Below are 25,967 nucleotides of genomic sequence, written 5' to 3'. Positions count from 1 at the left end.
AAAGCTCAGACCTAAAACCAATAAATCCCTCCAAATAGTTAACAATCTCCCAGAGAACAAAAATGATTTTTACATACTATTTAGCTGCTTTGTAATATAATCCAGCACAACAAAAGTATGGCTATTTTTTGTTTTAATGAGAAACATCTGAGTTGTACATATGACAAACAGCTTCAGGTATCTGTACCAACCCCCTTGTGGCCAAACAGTTACAACCTGAAGCAGCACTTTGAATGTGAAAAGTCTTATAAAATTAACTTACAAAAATGTCCCTATCAAGTATGTAGTTTGGCATTTACTGTACATTAGTCAAAAGCTCAAGCTAAAATCTGATTTTCTTAAAAAAATCAAAGTTTACATTCATACAGATTCAGCATTGTTAAAAAATATGCACAAATAACCACATCCATGCAATAGAATTTCTTTAAAATTTTAAAGCAATATAAAAGAGCAGACCTAAGTACTGAACAGAACATTTTGGTTTATAACCTGTAGCTCAAAACTGCTAGCTGATTGGGGTAAATTAATTCTAAACATTTAAAATATAATTGTTTCAATCAATCAGCCAAGGATGCATGTGGGTTTCTGAACCATTTCTAAGGTAGAATCTGCTGGCTTGTTTCTAGAATATATACTATGTGATGAACACTACTGTTCATTTCACCATATTAGCTACATTTTAATAATGTTTTACAAATCAGAATTCACAAAGTGCTTGGCTTTTTAGGAAACTGCAGTTTTCTGAGATCCCAAAACCAGTCAACTAGCTTTGCCAAGCTGCCCAGGTTTCGTGCCTTGGGTCCCAAGAGAGACCTCTGGCCAGGCCCTGAGGGAGGTGTCTGCAGCAGATCCTTGGACCCTGCTACCCCTCAGTCACTCACAGGTTGGTCTGGGGCCAGGAGTCGGGCTCCCGAGTAAACAGGCTGGTGGGGTGGTGCTGCTGGCAGGCTGAGCCCTCTATGTTGGGGGTGGCCCGTTGGTGTACCTCAGCATGGGGTAGAAGGACCTGGCGAAGTTGTTGGCCTGAGTGCAGCTGTAGTCCTCTTCTGAGGAGGGCAGCAGGCAGGCCAGGAGGAGCAGCAGCAGGAGGAGCAGCTGGAGGGGCAGCGCCGCCCTGATCACCCGGGAGAGAAAGGAGCGCTGCGGCCTTGAGCTGCCTGGGTCAGCAGGGCCAGGCACCCTGTCAACAGAGAAGGTTGAGAGTTCTTCAGGAGGTTCCAGAGGCAAAACCCACTCATGTTACCTGACCCCTGCTTACGTAAGTAAGACACCCAGGACCTGAGATTAAAATGGTGCCAGGTTTAGAAGAGAAGCCTAGCGCTTTCCAGACTAAAGAAAACCGGGTTTTTACAAAGCACTTGATGGTGGCATTGGCAAGACTGGTGAGGTGAGGAGGTGGAACAGGAGTTCAGTGCTGTGACTGCAGGGCTCGTACCTGTTGTCTATCTTGTTCTTGCCTTTCGTAGTTCTCTCTGCTCCAGACTGCTGCATAAAAACAATCCAATTAGTGAGTTGAATATAGTTTAGTTCTGTCTATGATGAAACATCCTTCCTTAGGTAGGCTTTCTGACAAGTTTTTGAGATTGGAGTAATACATTTGGTATTAAACTCTGAGGTAAGAAAGAGTTGCGTTTGTTGATCTGTTGTTAATGAAGATCGGGAAGCCTTTTCAATGCTAGAAGGGCTCCCGTCTTTCACAACCTGCTACAGTCCCAAAGAGAATCTTCTGAGTTAGGTCTTTACAAGTGTATTTGAGTAAGCCTTTCCCCACTGACTAGCAGATTGAAGCCATGCGTCGTATCATGAGTTATCTAGTGGGGCCTTGGAGTCTCCAGTTCCTGTCCTCTCAGTGACTCTGAAAACTAACCACTGCGGTTCTCACAGCAGGGAGGGCTCTCACCTTTGCCTGGGGAGCTGGCTCAAACGCTGCTGGAGGCCAGTCTCCAGCATCCACCTCATCCAAGCTGGGCAGAGACGGGTCTGGGATCTGAAATCCATACCCCAAGAGTTCATTCAGTTCAGGGAAACAGAGCAAAAATGTGCTTCATGCAGATTCTTCATTGAGCCACCCTCCCCCAGCTCAGATCTTTCAGAAGAGGGGGCTCTTCTACTGCTTACTCCCCACTCTAACAGGGACATTTTCAGACCAAAGGGAATGTAAACAAGGCCAACCTCTTGCATTAAAAACCCACAGACACACTGGGGGAGACTGAGTTCAGCAGGAGCAAGAGGGACAGAAATAGTTGGCAATGAGCTCACGGGAATTGTTGATGGGATCAGGTGGCCAGTGAGACAATAGGAAATGTATTCTCTAGAATGGAGGGGGCATGGTTTGGGTATTTATTTGTTGAGTTGCAACATAAAGAGCAGAAAGCAGACAAACAAGAGAAGGACCAGGACAGAGGAGAGGACTTGAAAACATGGCCACTCGAGTGTCTTTAACATGAAGGCAAGACAGAAATGACAGGAGTAGTAGTATGGCTGGGTTATTAAAAACAACTCTAACAAGAAGGTACTCTTGTTATATCCCTCTTACAAATGATAAAACAGCCCAAAGAGCTTACGTAACTTTTTAAGGCCACAGCTAGGGAGAGTATCACTAGAGACGCCACTCCCATGGCACGTTTGTGGCCTCTCTCCCACAGCACCGCTGCAACACCGCCTTCCTGTTTGCATCTAATGTGACAACTTTAAAAGCCACAGGGGACTCACCTGGCTTCCCTGCAAGGACATTAAGTCGTGGGACACTTGCTCCAGTAACTGTGAGAGTTTCTTCTCGATGACGTGTACCTTCTCTTCTGCCTCAATGTAGTCTTCTCCATGCCCCTTAATAAGAAGGCTGTCTGAAATCTCTTGTAAGGAGTTTACTTGAGGCTGACGTTCTACTAGCTCCTTTTCCAGTTGCTAAGGACAGAAGAGAGTGAAACAGTTTGCTTGTGCGAAGGGGAGCTGGTGTGCAGGGTGAGGCTTTCTCATTCACCAGGGATGAACGATGGCTGGTGCTCATTCCAGAGCTGTCCGCTCCTCCCACCTGTGTCCACAAGCCCCGCATCCTTAGATAGCAACTGGTTACACCCTACCCCTACTTTATTCCTTCTCATTCTGGAGATGGCTGTGTTGCTGGAGGAGTCAGAGGAAAGCAGTGAGGGAACACAGGGCCCTTATCCACTAATGGCAGCAGGTCAAGGGAAAATCTAAAGTGGACTAATTGAGAAAAAGCAGCTTACGCATACTATTTAGAAATAGAGAGGGAGCCATCTTGCTTGCTGTCGAATGTGGTAGCCACTAGACAACATGTGGCTGTTTTAAGTTTACACTGATTAAAATGAAAAGTTCATATTCAGTCACAGCAGCTACATTTCAGGTGCTCCGCAGCTCTCATACTGGGCAGAGCACACACAAAACATTCTGTCGCCACAGGAAGTTTTATGGGACAGTGCTATCCTGGAGGGTGTGGCTTTACAAAGGTTTTAGCACAAAAATGTTTTTTAAACAACGACCAGTACTGTGATTAAATTTAAAATATTTAAAGTTAAACCACATATCTATATGTGGATAAAAATGTCAACTTGAGTAAAAGTGAAGTCTCATGTTAACTTGTGAGTGAAATAAGTATATGGAGACACAAGTGACCTCCAAGAAGTAAGACTTTTCTATAGTGGGTATAGAAAGCTCATACATGTGGACAATTGAGCGTCTTATTTCCCCCAAAATGAGCCATATTCACCAGGGAAAAAATACTTCAAATGGCCTTAAGTGTCTCAGGATATTGCTAAACACCACTGTCCCCAGTTCCTGAGTCTTGAAGACTTCCTGCTCTTGGCCATGCTCTTCCTCCCTGCAGCCCACCCTGCTTCACAACCACTAAGGGATGCTCAGTAGACACCCAGTGGCACTGCTGTTTCCAGAAGCACTAGGTGAGGCTACCTACGTACTGACTCCTGACAGGCTAGGGTAGTGCAGACTCCTCCAGAAGACTTACCATGAGCTGTCCCCGACTCTCCAGGAGAGCCTGGGGGTCTGCCTTGGGGTCAGTGACATGAGCCTTCCGCCTCCGGCTCTCAGCGCTCGCCAACCACAGTAACAGATTTTGACTCAACTGGTGGAAGTCCTTAAAAAACAACGCACATCATAGCATTGACTTTTCGTAAACTACGAAGTAAGGTGTGCTGGCTGTTTCTAGCCTATTGGAGCCATCTGCCCTTCTTATCCAGTGAATAAAAGGGCCCTGAAGGGAGGGGAAGGAGAGCACCTGGCACAGCCCCAGGAGGCCTGACAAATTTTGTCAAGTGAACAGTGCTGGGGCTTCAGAATGCCCCACCTGCCATGACAGAGGAAGACCACACAAATTACTTGACAAATGTGCTGGGTTCAGTGGCTAAAGGAGACAACCCAATAGAGAGAGGCTGTGGCCTCAGGACAGGGCTGCATGTGGGCTTACGGGTGGCTCATGTTCCCTAAGATGGGGTAAGCGGTAACACGGGCTGAGCATTTACTACGTGTCAGGTGCTGGGCTAAGATTACAAAGCATGTAGTCCTAAAAAGACCCTGTGAGGAAGACACTAAAGTTTTCCCCATTTTTCACATGAGAAAACTGAGGTCCAGAAGTTTCAATGATTTGCCCAAAGTCCCACAGCTGCAGAGCAGGTTAAACTGCTCCTTGTTCCAGGGCCAGGTGTCTTAATTACCCTGCTATGCAGCCTTCCTGGCAAAAGGACAGAGATGGGGCAATGCTGGAGTGGCATTTCTGACCACTGGAATGCTTGCTGGAACCCTCACACTATGAGTGGGCCTGGGCAACAGAGCAGGAGATACAGGGCAAGCGTCAGGCCTCTCAGACAGCAGGTGGGCCTCTTTGGAAACAAATGGCAACGCACACGTTTCCTAACACAAGCCATATCTGGCTGCACCAAAACAGCCCAAGCGTGATACAAATACCCGCTCCTCCCACCCACGTGGGCCTTGGGCGCGGGCTGTGGGTGGCGTACCTGGCACTGCATGAGTGACTGCCGCAAGCCCTCTCTCCAGCTCTCCACCGCACCCTGCGCCGCGTCCCAGTGCAGCCTCAGCTGGCCGACTCTCTCATGGAGCTCTTTGGATTCGCTGCTCCCGGTCTGCGGAAACTCCTTGCTGCTGACATTGACGGAGCCCACCAAAGCCTTGTAGGTGTCAAAGGCTTTTAATATCTCCTACAGCAGAAGAGAAGATTGGGTGAGGCACTCTGAAGACAGTGGTGTAGGGTTCATTTTGAACCTCTGTGGGAACAGGTTCTCCAAACACTTTTCCAAGCTGAGGCCACTGAAACAAGAGTGACCTCGTGACTGGCTGAGAAGCGTCAGGGGAGGGAGCTGCCTTACAAGGTCAGTGAACTTGGCTGCCGGGCTGAGCAGAGGCCTGTCTCCTGGCCGGCCAGCTTAACCGGAGGCCAACTCAACCAGACCCCGCTGAGCTGTGGTTGGCTTCATAACATTTCTGGACCAGATTAAAAGTCTTCCAGATAAAGCACACTTACTTCGCCTGCATTTGCCTCTCGGTATGACAGAAGTGCTATTCCTTAGGATGAATGGTTACCCTGATATACTGATGCACAGGTAAAACAACAGTACAAATATGAAGGCTGCCTGCCCTGGGTCCTCTTAGGAGCACAGGCTCATGCTCAGGGCACCCCAAAGTGAAAGGCTCTAACTGCCCCTCCCTGGCCAGGCATTCCAGTGGGGTGAAGGCTCACTGTGCGGGTGACAAATCCTAACCATGTAGTAGAGTCACCAGATTGGGCCACGGAATTCATCAGTAGCTGGTCCTCCACCCTCAATGCTGCACACCAGTCCGGACGGCACAGTCTAGACGGGTGTTTTTAAGCTGCCTCTCAGTGCCCACTGGCACCCCCATAAGAGCCTACAGGTGGTTCTGAAATCAGATCTTCCCAGCACTAGGCTGGGCTTTGGGACCATTTGTAGATGCTCTTCTGAATGAAAACAAAGACCTAAGTCTGTGTCCCTCCAGTTACAGAAGTGAAATGGAAGAGAGTGGTGGCCGAGACTACACAACATCGCAACCTGCCACCTACCCCACTAACAGACTCGGTCTGTCTGCTCTGACTCACCTTCAGTCTCTTCACCCTGAGTTCCAGTCCCTGGACATCAGAGGGAGGCTCTGCCATCTTTAATGTTTCTAGCTCCGCTTCAGTGTCTTTCAGCCAGGTGGTGATGTCGCTGATATCAGAGTTCAGCTGCTGCAAGTCTTGTTTTATTCTGAGTTTCTTGTGAAGTTCTTGTGCTTGAGCCAGCTCCCACCCGTCAAAGGCACCTGGAATAAAAAGCAGCAATCATGCAGACAGACTTCTCCGCCTCCACCCAATCCAGGGTTAGGGTGATAAGACCTGTGAGGGGTGCTCTCTGCCAGAGGCTCAGCACTGGGGAGTCATCACTTTCCTGGTGTGGGTGGCAGGTTTCCCTCGCTGTGGGGTTCAAGGCCAGTACCACCACACTCCCACCGAGCTAGAGTGAGGCGCTAGCTGGGTAGGAGACCCAGCACGTGGCCAGCATGCATGCTGGTCCCAAGCTCAGCACTGCAATTCATGCTGCTGTTAGGGCACTTTCTCCTTTGGTCTGTGAATGATCAGGTCAGGGCTGTCAGCTTGACTTTAGACTGAGTTGAGTAATTATTTTTATAATCGAACTGTTCTCGTGGGGAGACACCTGACACAACTCTTTGAAAATCATCTTCCTGTGCCTGATCTTCACGTACACGAAGTCACTAAATCATACACTTCATCACCTGAGGCCCATTTTGTCTACATCTAGAGAAGAGTTCTGAAGGTAAAGCAAGCAGCCCGAGAATGTGTTCATAAATACATAAATCCAGCTAATTCTGAAATAACCTGGCTGCTGCAGGGGAAGTGTAGCAGTTCTGCTGAATTCTATAGTTGGGCAATTGCTAATTAACGTTTTGTCGAGCCGTGACTTAAATCCCTGACTAACCTCAATGTACACTCGAACCCTCCTCAGACTGCCTGCCTTGACTGTACCTGACTGCTGCCCGGGGAGGGACGCCGGCCCCTCGTCCTCCGGCTGCGGGCTGCCATTCAGGACGCTCGGGCCTTCTTTGCCACCATTGGTACCTGGAGACAACAGCAGCTTCACCTAGAACGAGCCAATTCTACGTTATCATCTATACATTTAAAAGGCTGAAGAGCATCTTGGTTCATGTTACCAGGTACTCGGTGAGGACATGGAGCCCTTTCCTCCCAAGGGTAACCTGCTGGAAATGTAAGAGCTTCCGTGTGTGGGCAGCACCGACGAGCAAGCAGCGCTGAGGGCGGAACTAAGCCTCAGCAGAGGCCCAGAGAGGGGATAAAAAGACCGGATTTCACTTGAGGCTTCCTAACACTCCCCGAAGGAACCACGCAGAAGAGTTAAAACAGTTGTTGAGCTTATCAGACAGTTGCTGTGTTAGCGCTTTTATATTTGTACAGTGTTTTTAAAGCTTTGGTTATTCCTCTGAGCCACTCTGTAGAGCTGGTGGCATCACTGTCACCAGGAATTGGAACAATACAGAGGACAAACCTGCCTCCTAGGGCTGTTCGTTACCAAGTGTTTATCTTCCGCTGTTCTTGTGTCCTTCCCAAAAATAAATGTACCCTTTTTAGAAAAGCCATGATTTCTTTGGATTGTGTCCATATGGTCTCTTTGTGTAGAATGAAAATATAAAAAACCTTCAGATTTGTGGTGACGTGCCTGGTTTCAGACAGCAAAACAGCCGGCATATGAGGAACACAAGCATAGTCACTGGAACTGTGGGTGTAAAGCAAAGGCGAGATGCTGGGGTCTCTCTCCCTCAGACCATGAGGCCTTATTCTGCACAGAGGGACAGATTACAAATGATAACTGCTTGCTAAGCAAGAGTTTCTGAACTGGGCATGGACAGTCCATTATTAAACGACTCTGATCTGACCATGCGCAGTCAGGAATCTTCTCTAATTATCGAGCACTATTCACTGCTACACACAGAAGGCACTCTGAGGACTCATCCAGTGATGCTGACATTGCTTCTGGTTTTTCTAAGAGATAAGACTAAAAATGCACAAGACATTCCAATTTCAACTCATTGCTATTTCTCTGTACTGAGAATGCTCTGGGGCCAACATTAAATCCTAGGCTGGCTGCCCCCCAACAGCTGCGTAGCCAGAGGCGTGCCAAGGGCTCATGTTGCCGAGGGAAATTCAACTAAGGAGGAACAGTCACTGTTAAAAATAACAACAGACCATATACAGAGTAGTAGTAGTAATAATGATGGCAGCCACTTCTGAGGCCTTCTTCAGAACTTCATACACACCAATCCTAACGACGACAATGTTGTAAGGTATGTTGATCCTCAGGCGAGGAAGGTCTCACAGAGGCAGACAAACTGCTTATGGATCCAGAGCAATTACTGACAGGGCTAGGAACCAAACCCACGTCTACCACAGCTCATGGTCAAATCATACGGGATAGGAAATCATAATTTTTGAATAGGATGTGTGGTCAGAAGGTAAATATAACAAAGGTTCGGGAGCTCCAGTGCAGCTCAGGAAGCCCACCCTTTGCTTCTCCATTATTTGCATGGAAGACTGACTCAAAGGTAATAGTGTTGTATCATGTCCACACACGCAAGGATGGATTCTGGCCGGAAACATATTTTTAACTTGGGCCAGTTTTTCCAGGGTTCTAATGAAGTATGGACAGCTCGGCGGAGATGCTGCCAACGGGGGAAAACCAACTCAAAATGCGCCCGAGCAGTAAGCACGCACACTGTACACCAAGATCCCTGTCTTGAAAAATTCTATTTTACTCAGTCGCTTGGGTGAAATAAGCAAGTCCAGAGAAAGACAAGTACTGTATGATTTCACTTATATGTAGACTCTAATGGACAAAATTGACAAACACAATAGATATAGACTCATAGATAAAACAGACCGACAACTGTCGGGGGGTGGGTGGAGCTGGGTGAAAAAACAAAACAAAAAACCCCACCTCATACAACAGTATGGTGAGCACCAAAGGGAAATGGGGGAGGGAGAGGTAGAAGAGTAAAGGGGATAAATGGTGATGAAAGGAGACTTGACTTGGGGTGGTGAACACACAATACAATATACAGATGATGTAGTAAAGGATTGTACACCTGAAACCGATATAATTTTATTAACCAGTGTCACCCAATAAATTTAATTTTAAAAAATTAAATGAAGACTTACATAGGCTGGTTTATAAGGGGTGCTGGAATCTGAAGGGATGGGCTGCACATTCCTATCACCTCCCATTTGTTTGTAGCGATGCTTGGGACAGGAAGGGCTGTCAGGAATGTGCCACGAGTGGCCCTCAGAAATGGATTTACCTGAAACAAAAAATAGCAAGTGACAGTCCATTCTCTTCAACCAATGGACTCATGTTTAGTTACACAAAAATGGTTATGGGTAACATGGCATCAGGTTACAGTGTAACATGAGTTCGGCAGCTTTCCTTGCAAAGCATGCACGTTTGCAAAATGTCAGTATGTCCCAGAAGGGAATGAAATGAGTCATGCAACTGAGCAACACTGGGCCTTCACTAGATGGGTTCACCATGGAGCACAACGAACATGTGATTGGCTGCAGGATGAGTGGCATGTTGGAGCCGGGGTCTCTAGTGGTGGGGACAGTGGCAGCAAGCTGGGTCTGGGGGCCAAGAGGACTGCAGGCCTTTCAGGAGGGAGGGGAAGAGTAAACGTTAGGATGGACTTGGGAGCCAAAGGGCGGCTCGTGGCTGACCCCACGGCGGCAGAGGGGGGAGGCGGGGAAGAGAGATTAGAGCTGCAAGTCAAGGACAGGAAGGTTTCTTCTGTGACAAACGCAACAGTACCTCTACCCTCACCTACCCACTCACCCACCCTCTTCCCGGGAAACCACTGTAAGCAGGGAATAGTTCCAAACCAAGCCACCCTGAGGAAAGCTTGGCCCATGCCAAAGGACTCGAGTTAGACGGCGGGAAGATAAAACTTAAGGCGGCGGGGCGGAGGGCTCCCTTCTGCGCAGGCCGAGGGGGGAGGGGCGGAGGCGAGGCCGCCCCGGCCCGGCGGGGCCTCTGCGAGCGCAGGTGTGTGAGTGCGCGTGCGCATACACCATGCCACGAGGCCATGGTGTCACGGAAGGCAGAGGTCAGACACGACACGGGAGCGAGGCTTAGGATGCAGTGTGCGCCACGGGGTGCTGCCACGTTGAGACACATGCACGGGCAGGGGCCTACCAGAAGATGCTTTCAAAGTTTTTGTGGTCATTTTAAGATATGCCTCAGGATTTTCAGGGATTTCTACATCTGAAAAAGAATAATGTCATTTCCTCACTGCAGGAATGCCCCAGCATTTGGTTAAAACAGTAGAAACATTGTCAGCTGGAAGGAGAAAGGTAACTACCCTTTACCTGTTTTTATTAAAAAGCTTTAAAAAAAAAAACAAACCAGAAGGATTTTTTCAGCCAACTCCCAACTGTCCAAAGCAGTGGCGGGGGAGGTGAAGTGCACAGAAAGAATGAAAACACTCCGTCTACGGATACTCTGGGAAACTCGACTGAAAAGCTCGCTGATGAGCCAGAGCGGAGCCACCAGCGAATAGCCTTTGTGGCCCAACGTGAATTTTCATCGTTTCCCTTTCGTCCCACCTGTAATAGGAGGGCGCCAACTCTCAGGTAAGTCAGGGTGGGCGGGACCGAACACGGGAAGCCACAGGAAGTCCGGGTCAGCCATAAGCTGGACTCGGATCGAGAGTTGGCCACGCTGCTAAGGTGCTCAGAACAGCCAAGTGGGTCAGTTTCAAGGGCTCCGGAACCCCAGGCCTGTTACCTGACAGCGCACTGTAGTATGGGCCCTCCTCGTCTTCCTCGTGAGAGGACGAGCCCCCCACGTCACCCGTGTGATCCCACTCCAGGGGGATGGAGTCCACGCTGACGGGGGTCTCGCAGCCAGACCGCTCGGGGCCCAGGGCCGGGGGCACCAGATGACACAGGGACTGAGGAGACGAGGGCTCCTCCATCTCTCTCCTTTTAGGCCAGGAGTCAGTCTGGATCTCTCTGGGGTCTTCCATGTCCGGTTCATTCTCGGAGGCCTCCCTTTCATCTTCCAAGCCCTACAAAGGGAGTGTCCAGTTTTCAGAATTAGCCCAGTCACGGGCTGCTGTGGTTATGAGGGGCATTAGAAGCCTGCCCGCCAGCAGTTCCTGAGAGTGGCCACCAGCGTCCAGGGCCGGTTATTCCCATTTACACTCTACATCCAGTGTGGGGCCTGGGATTTGTATTTTGCAAAACTCCATTTTATTTCCTGGAAAACATCTTAAATTTGATCATCTAAGTTACACAACTTTATCTAGAAAAGAAATGGAGGCCAACGTTCTTTTTTTGGGGGAGGCTATCGTTTCTTGATGGTTAATACAGGTTCCTCCAAGAATCAGAAAGTTAAAAATTTAAAAAAATTTAAGGCACTTCGTGTTCTGAGTAAGATTCACACGTTCAAGGACCACACGTGCCAGGTTCTTTCTTTTCATCCCTGGCTTATTGTTCAGGATACAGAATCTGGTTCCCTGTGTTATCATGACTCCAAGAAAAATGAACATAAATTGCTATCCTAAAAACAAGAGTAATGGAGGTTATTTTTGAGGCTCTGTGTGATGAAGAAATTAAGTTTGAAGTTGGGCAGTCAAAGACCCAAAAAAGAAAAGGCAGCCAGTTGTGCTAATTGGTGGTCCTCATTAAAGCTGGGCACACAGAGGCAGACAACTCTGAAAATGGCCTAACTCCACCTGACTGTCCCCAAAGGCCCCTCTGCCAAGGGAAACATCACAGATGCTTTCAAAAGCTGGTGCTCTCGGCACTTCAGTGGTGAGAACGAAGCACCGGAAAGGCACAGATGTTAAGAGCTCCCAGGCACGGAGATAGAGGAAAAGGCCAGTACACCCCCAAGTTAACACCGCAAGCAAAACCAGAACAGTTATAAAAATATCCTAGGGGTCCTGACACAGGCCAGAAGGAGCCTGCACTGAGGAGCACGTGGGGAAAGTGTAAAAGGGGCAGACTTTTCAGAAGTGCCGTCCTTTCCATTGGGAAATGGGAGCTTCTAAGTAACTGTGGCTCTATATTAATGAGCGGAAATAAAATTTTACAACATAGCTTTTTAAAAAAAAATAAATCATAAAATAAATCATTATTAACCATCCCATGATAAGTCTGGACAAACACCAAGCCTGAGTGGCCCAGAAGCCCCCGCGGGGGGCGCCCCCCTTACCGGCGCGTTGGACGTCAGCCGCCGGTGGAACCGGGAGACCCTGCCGAAGACCTCCTGGCAGTAGCGGTGGAGTTCCTCCAGCTCGTCTTCGATCAGCACGGCGTCGAGGGGCTCACTCTTCTGAATCAGCTGCTCCCCGAAAACGATGAGCTGATCAATCTTGTTGGTATTTAACGTAATTTCCTGTTGGAAACCCTACGTAGAATACCAGAAAGGATTTCAAAGAAAGAAATTTCCCCGAGGACTCAGACGTCTGTTTCTTATAACAAGGCCCAGAAAAAGCATCTAAATGTCATTACTGTTTTGTTCCTTCACCTAGTACTCTAGCTTCATCATTTTTAACAAGGTGACGAAGATTTAATAATTTAAAATGACTGTACGTATGTTTTCCTCCCCCTTCTGGGCACTGACTTTTCCAATGTAAATGATTCTCAAAGTCTGACGTGGCCGGCCAGGTACTGTTATTGGGTGTGAAGGAGAGAACTTGTCTTTTTGACACTTGGAGACAAAATTTCCCATAGTAAGTTACCAACGGGCATTTGCTTCTGTTGGCACAATAATGCTCATTAGTGCCATTATATTGGGGCAGAACATTTCCATTCTCAACTTCCTGTAAAATCTAGGGAGTGATGCAAGATTAAAGTGAACTATAGGTTAGTGGCAACAGTGGGAGCGGAGGCGGTATCTGTTCTCGGCCCCACCCCCGATAGTTTCCCAGACACCGCACATGCCCCTCAGCCCTGAGTGCTGCAGAAACAGCATCTCATGACCTCTGTTTGGAACCTAAGGGTGTCCTCTCCTTGGGTGATTATAAATGACAAAGAGAGAAAAGGGCCTCGTTCCAGGTATCCCTTGGCTGCAGGGAACAGTATCCTTGCTCGTGATAAGCCGGCTGAGCACAGGTGGACACGGCCTGGCTGCTTTAACAGCTCTGGAATCTGCTCTGAGGGTGTCGGGTGAAATCTGTTCTTGGCCCGCTCTCCTCTGCGAAGGTGCATTCCTTTCAGAGGCGCCGAGGGAGAAAGCCTCACGTTCAGCTGGCGCATCTTGTCGTCGGCGTCGCTCTCGGAGAAGTGCTCCACGTTGGTCAGCTGCAGGTCCATCTCGGTCAGCCACACCAGGATGCTCTCCCTGGTGCCCTCGAACTCTTCCCTTTGGTTGGTGAAATGCTGCAGAAGGGGGAGAAGCCACATTGGTGTTGATGGCACGACAGGAGTTCAGGTCGACAGCAAGGCCACTTCTGGCTGAAGGGAGAGGGCGCCTGGAGCACTCAGACAGAAGCCTGTCTGCGGGTACCCCGGGGGCCCACAGGGCATTCAGGGGCCAGTGACACCAAACAAGCTCCCCAACATCTGAGTCTTGGCATCTTCCCCAGCAAGCAGGGGTACGGGAAACACAGGCTATGACCATTAAAGTCCTTTCAGCATTTAAAATCCTCTAATTCTCTAGTCTAGGTAGATTTTTCCTGTCCCCTAAGGAACCCCGTCAAAGTCCAAGCCTGGCACCGTGCCCGTTTTTGCCCAATAGCCATCTGTGGACGCTTTTGCTCATTAAAAGAAGAATTTAGTAGCTTTAAGATGGAAAATGACTGGCTCTCAGCGTTGAGCCGGGACCAGCCCTGTATGCTGTCACTGATCTAATCCTGATGTTGCCTGAGAGGACCCCAATGAGGAGTCGTCACCTCCAGTGAGGGTTCCTCTCGGGGTACCACGTCAGAGACGGGCGACAGACTCCCAAACAACTATGGCATTCAGCGCCAAGTGAGGGTTACACTGTCACAGTCAGTTCAGCAGGAGAGACCGTAACGCAAGGCGGTTATCTGAAAAGCTAGCCAATGTCTTCCTGAGAGGGTTAAAAACCCCGAAGCCCAGATTTCCTTTCTTTAGAACGGTTTCAAGAGCGTTTTGCCCTGAGAACAGAAGGGACTGACACGAATTCCTGCAGACACAGGTCCTGGCAGTTTACACCTGGATCCGAAGGGGGAGGGGGAGACAACACGTCTTCTGAATTATAGAAATCTCAGGTGAATGTTTACATAAAAAACCAAACGCAACCTCACAGGATGGCCAGGGTGCTCTGAAATTCAGAGAATCGCTGTCCCCAACCTGCACAGACAGTGCAGAGGGGCTCTGTCCACGCCCCTATGCTGCCAGAGCCAGTGGGACACAGAGGCGGCAGGGGGCAGAGCGGGCCTCCTCCCAGGTCGGGCCGAGCCCAGTGACGGCAGTGCCCGCCCCGCCCGCCTGTGAGCGAGCGTGCCACCTTCAGGGTCACACAGGCGAAGGGGTGTTTGTAACACAGGTCACACACACAAGCCCTGCCCAAGAAGCCCGTTCTCAGGCAAGAGGCCGCTTTAAAAAAACAAAACCTGGCAGCTTTGGGCTTGAACCAAAGGGAAGAACGTTAGACAGCGTGGGCCTCCCGTGAAATCCACCCGCCGCCCTGTGACAAGCCTGGCATCGCGCGTCCCTCCTCCCGAGATCCGCACAGCCGGGGCTGAGGAGTTACTCTGAGTCTGCGCAGGATGGCCGCGACCCGCTTCTGGAGGCCGTCCCAGCGCTGGTTGCCCTCGTGCACCATCTGCTTCAGCCGGCTGGCCGTGTCCGTGCGGTTCTCCCGGGCCAGCCGCCGGTACTGCTTGTTGACCAGCTCCAGCTGCGTGAGCCGCTCGTGCACCTGCCGCTGAAAGGCCTGCGGCACAGAGCAGCGTCCCTCAGGGCACCCCTCCCGGACCCCGAACGGCCGCCGCACGCGGCTGACCCCCAAACTAACACGGCAATGGGGGGCCCACTCCACCTGCTCCCGTGACACTAAAGGACAGGCCTTCAGCCCTGGCCGGTGGCTCAGTGGTTAGAGCGTCGCCCTGTAGACCAAAGGGTGGCAGGTTCAATTCCCAGTCAGGGGTGCACATCTCAGTCGCAGGCTCGATCCCAGCCTGGTGGGGGCACCTGCGGGAGGCAGCCAATCACAGGGTCTCTCCCACTGATGTCTCTCTCTCACTGCCCCCCTCCACTCCCTCTAAAAGCAATGGAAAAATAGGATTAAAAGTAATAACAAGACTTCATGCTTACAGCATGTGGACGGCATAAGTCGGTAAAGAAGCCTGGCCGGCGTGGCTCAGTGGCTGAGCATCGACCTAGGATCCAGGAGATCGAGGTTCAATTCCCGGTCAGGGCACATGCCCGGGTTGTGGGCTCGATCCCCAGTCGGGGGCGTGCGGGAGGCAGCCGATCAATGCTTCTCTCATCATTGATGTTTCTCTCTCTCTCCCCCTCTTACTTTCTCTCTCTGAAATCAATAAAGACATTTTAAATAAATAAATAAAAATGGGTAACGCCCTGCAGAGCTGTCTTAGCAGCTGAGGGGGGTTGTGGATGGGGCCCTGCGCAGCGGCGGGGGAGGCCACCCGGAGAGGAAGTCATTCCAGCTGCCCCCGAGCCTGCCGCAGGCCTGGTCACCAGGAGCACCGGCTGGAGAGGGTCTTTACCTCAAACCTCTTCAGCTCTTCTTTGGCAACTGTGTACAGCACCTCTGAGGAATTGGGGAAGGCTGCGGTCTTCTCGGCAGACTTGAGCCAGTCTTCAAAGCGGGAGTAATCATCTAAAAACTTCTGCCACAGGCGCCAGGTCTCCTCAATTCTGCCGGCAAGAAGGCAACTTAGTACAAGTTGTTATATCCATTTCACAGAGCTTTCGTAAGTTTTCTTTCTCTTGCCTGGTCCCATTACCTGTCCCTGCCCCCTCCCCCCACAAGCACTGGATCTTCTCAGGTAGAGAGACCCTACAACCCCCTCCAGGACATACCCAGGGACACTGCTTCTAGGTGAGGACACCTTCCTTCTAGGAGCACCAAGCCCCTCAGAGCTCCTGTTTCAGAAGCCAACCAACAAGACAGGGCTCCTCCCTGCCTCCTGCTGGGGACACAGCGCCAGCCACGGTTACACCCGAGGCACACGAAAGCTAGGGAAAGATGTTACCCCGATGATGTCTCCTGACCGCTTTCTTTAACAAGCACTGTTACACCCACTGAGCTTCTCTACCCACAGCCTTTGAGGGGAGTAGACGCTGGTATTCTCATTTAGGCCAGAGGCACAGACTCTGGATGACCACGCCCCAGACACTCAGGGGCAGCTTGGCTCTCACTTCATCCGCCGCTCCATGGACATGGCGCATATGTTCCTCCAGCGCCGGTCCAGGCTGCGGGTGGTCTGCTGGATGGAGTCACACTCGGTCTCGTTGGCACAGGCGTCCGAGTCGTGCAGCAGGACATCGCAGATGCTAAACACGGACTCCACCCCTGCACTGTGCTGCTCAATGTCTCGCTGCAGGTCCTACAGGGACAGTGGAGCAAGAAGCACCTTGAGATGGAGATGGCGATGGTGGTGGTGGTGGGAGGGTTGGCATCAAAGGGTCTCCACCCCTCCCTCCCCATCTCCCAGCCCAGGGGCGCAGTCCTGGGAGCAACAGACTGGGTCTCTCTCATCTCTGTACCACCTTGTGCTGTAGTCCCCGACAAAAAACCTAAGCACGGCAACAACTGGGATTGATCTGTTGATCTATGTGAAGGGTGAGGGAGCAGGGGACCCTCCCCTGAGAGGGTCGTGCGAGGACCAGCTTTACAATTAGGTTGACATGGGATTCTTGCTGGTTCAGAGTTGTCACGACTTTCCCGCCATTTACCCACATTGATAAAGGTCGCGAGTTCAATTCCCAGGCAGGGCACATGCCCGAGTTTCAGGCTCAATCCCTGGTCAGGGTGCATGTGGGAGGCAATGGATTTATGTTTCTCTCTCACATCAATCTCTCTCTCTCTCTCCCCCCTTCCCTCCCTCTCTCTAAACATATCCTCGGGTGAAGAATGAATGAACAAACAAACAAATAAGGAATCCTAACACCGGTGCTAAATGAGTGATGCCGACAATAATCCTACCGCAGGTACCCACTCAGGCGTGAGTCCCCACAGTAATTAGATTTAGAAAAGTGTTCCAATGTAATCCGAAGAACTGGACCTAAGAACAGCACAAAACAATGTGAAAGACTTTTGCCAGCAGCTCTGGAAACGGCTCCTGCTCGGTTTGTGTTTCTGCTGCTGAGCAGGTGACCCTGCAATGGAGCTGGGAAAGAGATGGGGGGTTGGGGGGCAGAGAGAGGAGATTGGGGGAGGCATGAAACTAGAGCCAGGCAATGCAGCCGGGAAGAGTGAGTGCACAAAAGGAACTGGGATAAGATAAAGGGGGACAAGAAGGAAACCGGGCTGAGGTGCACAAAATCACAAGGGCGGGGCCCTGAGGTGGTTTCAGTCTGTCTCCCTGGGAGGAGCTAGGGTGGCGAGCCCACCAGGGTGGTCCTGGGGAATGGTCTGGGGGTGGGCATGAAGCTGAGCTGGCCCACTGGGGAGGAAGCTCTTGGTAATGACAGAATGGGGGGGACAATAATTCCCCTGAAGCCACCACCTGGCAGCCTACAGGAATCAGGAAACCCAAGAAAACGGGAGTGAAGCTGAAGGCCCAATAAAAGTGGCTCTCGATGTAAAAGTGCCACAGAGGTCGCTCTTCCTTCACACCCGAAGACGACACATTCCACAGGAATAACCACCCAAGTCTCGCCACCTAAAGAGATTCTACCCAAAAGCGGAGAGACAGGAAGGACTCTCCTAATGTCCGGCCCCTGCCACACTGGAGCCCCAAGGACGTCACAGTGAGAGTCCAAGCATGTCACGTCTCTTCATCACTTTGGGGGGCTGGGGACTTTGCAGAAGGCACTATGTGGTGATCCCAAGTGTTAGGTTTTATTTCTAGAAGCAATCAAACAATTTATTACATTTAATTAGTGGTAGAAACACAGGTAAGGCCTTTCTAAAGTGGTCCCTACATAATTCGTGTGTGTGACCCATTTGTTTTTTGTGTTTTCGATGGAGCATTTAAGGCCTGGGCTTAGTACAATACACACATGGTAACTCAGATGGAATATTCCCCTCTTTCCCCAAGATGCCCTTATCCTCAGAACCTGTGAATGTTAGTTTCCGTGGCAACAGAGAATTAAAGTTGCTATTCAACTGACCTTAACATAGGGGGATTACCCTAAATTATCTGGGTGGGCCCAACGTAACCCCAAGAGTCCTTAAAAGTGGAAAAGGGAGGTAGAGAGACGGAGAAGTGACTGTGGAAGAAAGGCAGAGAGATACAATTTGCCGGCACTGAGGACAGAGGAAGGGGCCACGAGCCACGAAGTGCAGGAGAGCCCTGGAAGCTGCAAAGGGCAAGGACAGGGGCGCTTCCGCAGCCTCCAGAAAGGAGGCAGCCGTGCTGACACCTGACCTCAGCCCTGCATCAGATGTCTGACCTCCAGAACTATAGCAAAATAAACCGGTGCTAAGATGCTACATTTGTAATTTGTTTGTTACAGTAGCTATAGAAAACTAATAATATCTAACTTCTTTACAGTAACAGTAGTCCTGAACACCAGCTGCATTTTTTTTGTTTTTGGTAACCAAAGAGTAAGAATTTCACATTGGTGATTCTGAAATCTAGAGAGAGGGAACCTATAAATCAACCAGACTGAAGTCAGGCGCCATTTCAGCAGAGGGACAAAGCAGGCAGGAGAGTGCCAGCTGTGCCACGTTCTATGCTTCTGGGAATAAACTCCCCACAATTCAGTGATGTGCTGTCATACTTCGGATTCGTAAAACATTCACACACATCACGAGCCCCTGCCAGATTCACCCAGTCATTTTTCGAGGACAGCAACGCTGCCAGCCTCTGTACCATTTACCTGAAAAAACTCACCACTCAGGGTAAATGGCTATTTGCAAGGCCCATGAGCAGACTGTTCAAGAAATTCATCCTAGCGGGTCAAACTTGTAAATAAAGCCGACAACGTTTAGTAGCTGTGACCCTACTGAGAACGGCATGAAAATCTCGGCAACGTCCATTAACACAGTATCGACAGTCACTTCTCCACAAAGCAGAGACAGAACTGAGATGACCTCAATGAAAAAGACACACTTCAGTTTTGGAGGCTAAGTGGGAAAACCAGTATTTCTACGCCGTAGCCTTGCTCAATCACACTGATCTGAAAATCAGAGAATATGCATCATTTGAACAGTAACTGTAACAGACTGAATAAAGAAAATCTAAGCCACGAGTAGTATCAGATACTCAGTTCTACTTCACGGTACCATCTGCACCGGTTACCATTAAAACCCTCTGGCCTTGAATCTGGTGAAAGATTCAGCCGCTACTCTGTCTCTAGGCAGCTGTGACATGTGGGTGAATCTCCCCCGTGTGCTGACCGAGGGCAGACACCACGGCTTCGGGGGTAACGTAAGGAAAACAGATACGAGTCTGAGAAGCTGATTGACAGCCATACTGCTTACGTGGTCAAAACAGAGGCTGCTCACAGGTCTCAGAAAACCAGAGGGGAAGGAAGGACAGCTACTGAAATAACAACATAAACAACGGTTTTACCAATAACGACAAGCTCAGGCGCAGCAATGAGAACGAGTGGGCAGGCGGGAGCCCTCGGAGGGCAGGGACGTGGATGTTAAGCCCGCGACCTCACAGGGCACCCGGGGAGTGGGATGGCCACCAGTAGGGCTCAGGGGTTTTCCACGGGAACTTCCAGAACTGGCTCCGAGGACACGTACTGATGACAGGAACGCGGCGAGTACTGCGGGGAGGCTCCCCGAGCTGCTGGTCCAAGCAGGCTTCTTATTACACCTTATATGTTCTATTTATTTTTTAAAAACTCTATCAGCTCAGAGTATTAGCCCGTGAAAACCCCCCTTGGTAAGAAAAAGTACTTTTCTCTCAATTCATTGCCTTCCAAAACTATACAGGCCTGGGCAAAAGTAGGCTTACAGTTGTGATACAAATAAGTAATACACTAATTAATAAATAAATAATAAAAGAATAAACTCTGTGTCTCTCATACAACTGGAGACCTACATTTGCCTACCCCTCTATTAACAAAACAATACAAAGATCAAAGATAAAAAAATACAAAACAGCCCGGCCAGGCGTGGCTCAGCGGTTGAGCGTCGACCTAGGATCCAGGCGATCGGGGTTCGATTCCCGGTCAGGGCACATGCCTGGGTTGTGGGCTCGATCAATGACTCTCTCATCATTGATGTTTCTATCTCTCTCTCTCCCTCTGCTTTCCTCTCTCTGAAATCAATAAAGATATTTAAAAACAAAAACAAAAAACAAAATAAAAAAACCTATTTGCCACTAAAATGCAGGTCGGCATCTTAAAGATTATTCCAAGTATTTCACAAAAAGCAATGTGAATGGTGGTGGAGGGGTGGGCCCTTGAGAGGGACGCCTCACACGTCCAAGAACACAGACAGGCGGTCGGCTTTGTCTGGCAAAACCAGTGTTATGACGTGAACACGCGGGCTCACAGCCAGAGGCAGGGCTGAGCCGGGCGGGGCACCCCCCCCCCAGCGAGCCCCCCGCTCCCACCTGCTGCTCGGCCAGCCTCTTCTGGATCTCCTGGTCATCGCAGACGGCGTACACCACGGGCTTAGCCAGCTCGGACTCGATGCGCGCCAGCCAGGTGCGGAGGCTGCTCATGTTTTTGTCTAGCTGCTGAATAAAAGCAAACGTCTCCTTCAGCTTCTTCACCCTAAACATATTTGCAGGGACAAAAAAAGGGAGGGGGGGGGACACACAAACATGCAACAGTTAGTTGTGAGAATGCTCCAATGAGGGCGTTGGAAGGGTAAAACCAACCTACGCTGGTTATTGATTTTACAGAGGAAACAACTCTCACCGGGTAGGAGTCTTCACAGAATGTGACACTTTACAGAACTGCTGTTCCTGTTGACTTTCAAGTGGACTCAGAGTTAATTTTCCCAAGCAAATATGAAGTCCTACTGTTCCCAGAGTGGGACCCCTGGGGCCCAGTCCATCTTTCTCTCTAGATTAAATGGCCACACCTGACTTCTACCTGCTCGGTCTTTGGATCCCCGAGACTGCAGCAATCAGGGACCTTCCTTGTCGGCAGAATATGTCACACGCCTGGTTCACTGGATGGTATTTGGCCCAAGATGCCTCCCATGGGATTCCCCTCTTGAGTAAGCACAGAACACGTACCAAACCCCAGCATGTCTAGTCTGAGGGGTGAGGGTGCTGTACACATAGAACCAGCCCGTTATGGGGCAACTGTGTCAGCCACAAAGGAGGGGGGTGGGCCAAGGACGATTTTCCAGCACAGTCCTAAACCCATCTCCCCCCGCAATACACCTGAGCGGCTCTGAACAAACATACGTGGCTCAGTGTATTTCTCAGTCTATTTGGTGAGCTCGCCATCAAGGGGAAATGACAGCTGCTGAGGGAAAACAGTCTTTACACAGATCCCGAGATAAAATGCTTCCATAAGCTGCTTTCATGAAAGTCCTAAAGTAGAGCACATGAGGGCTTTTTCTAGGGATCTGTAGGATTTTTAGTGAAGTCCAGAGACTTGAGGCTGCAATGGGAAGTTCCACTCATCAATAATCAATACTGTTGTTTCGAGGTGCGGTCAGAGCCCCATCCCAGGGCACCAGGAACAGGAATCGGGGCACCGGCCCTAACTCAGGAAGCGCACCGACCTCCCGCCACCATCATCTCTTCTCTGACCGCCTGTGAGCAGCTTCCCACCACTCTCCCTGTCTTTCTACCCACCTTCAGTCCTGTAGCTGAAGCACACATTTGAGAGGGCAAGTCTGATTCCTGCTCAGACCCTCTGCAGTCCTCACCCTACCCGGGCAAACTGGTGTAATCTCTCAAGTTTCTAGGTCCTCAAGTCATCAGTGGCCTCTCTGCTCCAACCCCACACTCTGCAAAGAGGCTCCTCCTCCCAGAGCTTCACCACTGCCCCGTTGGCATGCTCCCGAGCACCCCCCCCCGCCCTGTGTCATGCCAGCACCTTCCATTCACTGTGCACCAATCCCAGGCTGTGTGGGGCGTGCTCCCTCTGCATGCTCAGCACCCCCCAAACGCCTGGTGGCGGGAGGTGTCGACAAACCTTTGTTGAGTGAATAAATGTGTATAAGACTCCCACCACAAACTGTTTAAGTAGACCACTGAGTCATGTGTATGTGTGTGTGCGTGTGTGTGTATGTTTTTATTTATTTATTGCACCCTACAACTGACCAACTCAACTGTGGGACTTCTTGCTCCAGTTCTCTTACCAGCTAGTTTTATGATTTAGGGGAAATCTTTTTACCTCAAGTCCCCTGCATCTCCACTGGCCTCTGAGGCCCCTCAAGCTTCAGGGAGGTGGTAACATCCAGGTGAAGTTAAGGCCAGGACTCTGGAGGTAATAGACACTGGTCTCTAAGTCCCATTGTGCCATAAATGAGCTGCACATCCCTGCAAGGTACCCAACTTTCCTGACTCCTGGTTTCCATGTTATCTGCAAAATCATCTACCTTGCAGGTTGCTGTGAGACAAACAAGAGGATGCACGTAAGCCTTTGGCACAGAGTTAGCACTCAGTAGGATACTAGCTCTTACTACTGCTAACTGGGATTACATGATGTTACGATGATGCCTCATTTATACAGCATTGGACCTCACAAAGTCCACTCATAAATATTTCATTCTCAATACTGCCATGAGGTAGGCAGGCTTAGCAGTAGGCTGTGGAGTCTGGTGGTAGAGCACAGACTGTGGTCAGGGTCTGGATTTGAATCCTGACTCTGTTCAATCTCATCTGCAAAACAGTGTCAACAGGGGTCAGTGCCTTCCTTTACTAGGTGACTGAGAGGGTTGAATGAGATATAAACACATGAAAGGCATTTGGCACAATGCCTAACAGAGACAATTATGGTCAAAATGATTTTCAAGGGGATGTTTTCCAAACTACATTCTTACTGGAAACACAAGGCAGCCACAAGATGATTTATTAAAAAGGAAGTAACGGAATCCAGGGCCAGGCCTGGATGCACTTGTAACCTAGATCCCTCCTTTGTTCCTGTGGCTTTGTTCAGAGGTACACCCTCCTCACCCCAATGTCTTGTCACCCTGAGGGCCCAGGGACCAGAAAGAACACTCCAAACAATGCTGAGCAGCCAGGAATCCCAGGCTGCATGGGACAGGCGTCTTCCACAGTTTGCAAGGGGCGACCTTCTTAGAAGGCTCTGTCTGGAGGAGCAGCCCAGCCCTGAGAGCTTCCCCATAGGCAGAGAGAGCCCAGCAGCCTTTGCACAACTCTCCTGCCCACCTCCTCCCAGCATAGCAGCCCCACTGCTTCACCTGACCCTATTCCAGCCCAAAGATCCCAGCCTCTCATTCTAAAAAGGGCCAGAATGCAAGTTTTTACATGAAGGGAGCTAACAAGCAACAAAATAACTTGGGTGCAAAAAAACCAGAGATGCAGTGATTCTGAATCCTGTTAACCCCTGGGTGAGGTGTGCAGTGAGCAGTGGGGGGAATACGCAGAAGGTGGAGGAATTACTCGTGTGGCTTCCCCAGGACCCAGTACTCCAGGCCAGTGGAATCCTGAGGGCTAAAGACACACCAACGGGGGCGGGAATAAAACAGTAGACTTTCTATGATTATCCCATTCTTTTAAAATTTCTACACTGGGTATGCTTATAGATCACAAACCTTTTTTACTAAAATGGGACGTCTACAGAACATGCTGACATCTACTGGTGCCAGGTCTGTTGTGCTGTATGCGCTAGCAACTCACTGAATCCTCACAGATGCTATGAGATCGGCACCATCAGTATCCCCATTTGACATGTGAAGCAACTGAGGCACCAAGGTGAAATAACTCGCCCCCGTGACATGGTCGTTAAGTGGCAGAGGCAGGATTCCAACCTGGGCAGTCCAGTCCGGAGCTGCTGTTTTTAAGCACTTTCCCTGTGGCGCCGCATATAAACCTGCATATGCTAATGTGCACATATTGGGGGTATGAGATGACTTTTGTTCCTGTCAGGGAACATGATCAGAAGTCTAGACTCATGGCTCCTGGATGAACTGGGGAAGGGATGGGTTGGAGCCCGTCCGCAGAGTGCTGAAGTTTGGGTACCCATGTTCGACTCTCCGTGGTTTCCTTTCAACAAACATTTAACCACTTGCTTTGTCTTGGGATTCCGTGCAGATCCCGAGGCTGCAAAGGTAACTGAAAATAGGTGTCTTCTTCCCAGAGCTCATGGTCTAATTTTGATCTAATGTAGACATCATAATACAATACAGGGGGTGCTCAACACATGAGTAAGTGATGTTCACTCCTACTTTCAAATTTGTCTTTTTCATAAACGAGGTGGCCCTATTATATGCTAAAGATCAGAGCACCTCTGAGCCATGTTGCCACAAAACAATCTGTGGCCACACTATGAGCCACACATGCCTGATCTTCAACCTCGGTTCCATTCTGGGCAAGTGAAGGACTGGACAGAGGACCACACAAACCACACACATCCTTAGGACAAATTAAAGAGGAAGGGAAGGTGGGAGGGAAAGAAAAGAAGGTTGCCAAGAAGCTACAAAACATCCATCCGGTCAGGATTTAACATGTCTCTATGTCCACAAATAGGGTGATAGAAATAAATGTTGCTCCTGAGATAATATGTTACAACTTACTCTAGGAAGCGTCAGATGTACTACTGCGTTTGTATCAGTCTATTCTGCACAGACACAGATCTAATTATCACCTTTCCCAGGTCAGGAAGTTCTGTCCTTTGCCACCCCAGGCAGCCGACCTCCACGTCAGGCCTCGTGAATATTGCTCTTAAAATGTTTAAATCTTGAGTTAATACTGAGCAACAAGGAAGCCCATTCAGAAAGCAGACTGTTGGCACAGGGAAGTGACCACAATACTGCATTACATCAACCACCAAGGCCATTTACGTCGCTCGCCACCTCTGCACCTGCCACGTTCCACCAAGGTGCGCTAGGCTAACATTGCTCACACATATATTTCATCAAATCGCATTTCTCCAGAAAAAATAAGCATGACTTCCTGAGCTGAATTCCAGTTCCAAGGATTGGGAAAAACAAAATGTTTAGGGGCAAAGGGGCAGTTTTTCACCTGTGTGGCCTATTGGAAGGCCCAAATAAAACATTTTTTATATGAAGACAAGCAAGATAAGAATTTCACCTGAGTAGCTACAAATGAGAAGTTCTTCTGCGGGGACAGAAAATAACCAAAGCGAACGAAGTTTTCCTTTTATCTTAACTAGCGATGGATCAGAATATAATACTTAAGAACCCTCCTCTCCCTCTAAAACAAAATCAAGCCAGGTTAGTATCAAGCCTAAGTCTTACACTGTGTGATGGAGACTTTAAATACCAAATGCATGTATATGGAATAATTTACATTTCAGTCCTATCCTCTTACATGCTACAGTTAAATTATAAGGCCCCATATCAGCATCAGTTAAAACAATTCCAATGCCACTGTGCACAGCTTCACTTAAAATATACAAGGAAATATACTTAAAATAACTCAGGAAAACTGAGATGGCTGAAGGATCTGAATTTGTCTAGAAACAAACAGATCCTCAGACCTGTGGGCAGCTGTCAGTTGCTTAAAACACTGTACAAATTCTGTACAACGGCATCTCTGTAAATGACTAAACATCTTTATAGTCACACAATCCACTGCTCCAGAATCCTGAAGCCCGGGTCTGGGGGCATGGCCATTACAACGCACTTGAGCTAATTGCCTCTTTGAAGCGTTTATGTGGCCGG

General features: G+C 49.5%; 1 protein-coding gene across 6 annotated transcripts in view; it reads right to left on the bottom strand.

Moving 5' to 3' along the window:
• Window positions 1-117: 117 nt before the first annotated feature.
• The window catches only part of SYNE2 (spectrin repeat containing nuclear envelope protein 2), a 276,194-nt gene continuing 250,344 nt past the window's right edge, over window positions 118-25,967 (bottom strand). For 2 of the 6 annotated variants that reach the window (XM_081146179.1, XM_081146180.1), the window contains 17 exons: window positions 20,746-20,908; window positions 16,427-16,614; window positions 15,772-15,922; window positions 14,793-14,975; window positions 13,316-13,453; window positions 12,285-12,479; window positions 10,851-11,133; window positions 10,260-10,328; window positions 9,233-9,372; window positions 7,028-7,142; window positions 6,104-6,306; window positions 4,989-5,189; window positions 3,983-4,111; window positions 2,713-2,904; window positions 1,901-1,987; window positions 1,436-1,485; window positions 118-1,180 (listed from right to left, as the gene is read on the bottom strand). In XM_081146179.1, the coding sequence (XP_081002305.1) occupies window positions 958-1,180; window positions 1,436-1,485; window positions 1,901-1,987; window positions 2,713-2,904; window positions 3,983-4,111; window positions 4,989-5,189; window positions 6,104-6,306; window positions 7,028-7,142; window positions 9,233-9,372; window positions 10,260-10,328; window positions 10,851-11,133; window positions 12,285-12,479; window positions 13,316-13,453; window positions 14,793-14,975; window positions 15,772-15,922; window positions 16,427-16,614; window positions 20,746-20,908 (2,710 nt within the window). In that variant the 3' untranslated portion in view covers window positions 118-957. The remainder of the gene's footprint in view (window positions 1,181-1,435; window positions 1,486-1,900; window positions 1,988-2,712; window positions 2,905-3,982; window positions 4,112-4,988; window positions 5,190-6,103; window positions 6,307-7,027; window positions 7,143-9,232; window positions 9,373-10,259; window positions 10,329-10,850; window positions 11,134-12,284; window positions 12,480-13,315; window positions 13,454-14,792; window positions 14,976-15,771; window positions 15,923-16,426; window positions 16,615-20,745; window positions 20,909-25,967) is intronic. The other 4 variants (XM_081146181.1, XM_081146184.1, XM_081146182.1 and 1 more) reach the window with 4 other exon arrangements.

Source organism: Miniopterus schreibersii, assembly GCF_964146895.1.
Source record: "Miniopterus schreibersii genome assembly, chromosome: 1".
In the NCBI taxonomy this organism is placed as follows: domain Eukaryota; kingdom Metazoa; phylum Chordata; class Mammalia; order Chiroptera; family Miniopteridae; genus Miniopterus; species Miniopterus schreibersii.
The sequence above is the reverse complement of the archived record's forward strand: the minus strand, read 5'-3'. Positions and strand labels throughout refer to the sequence as shown.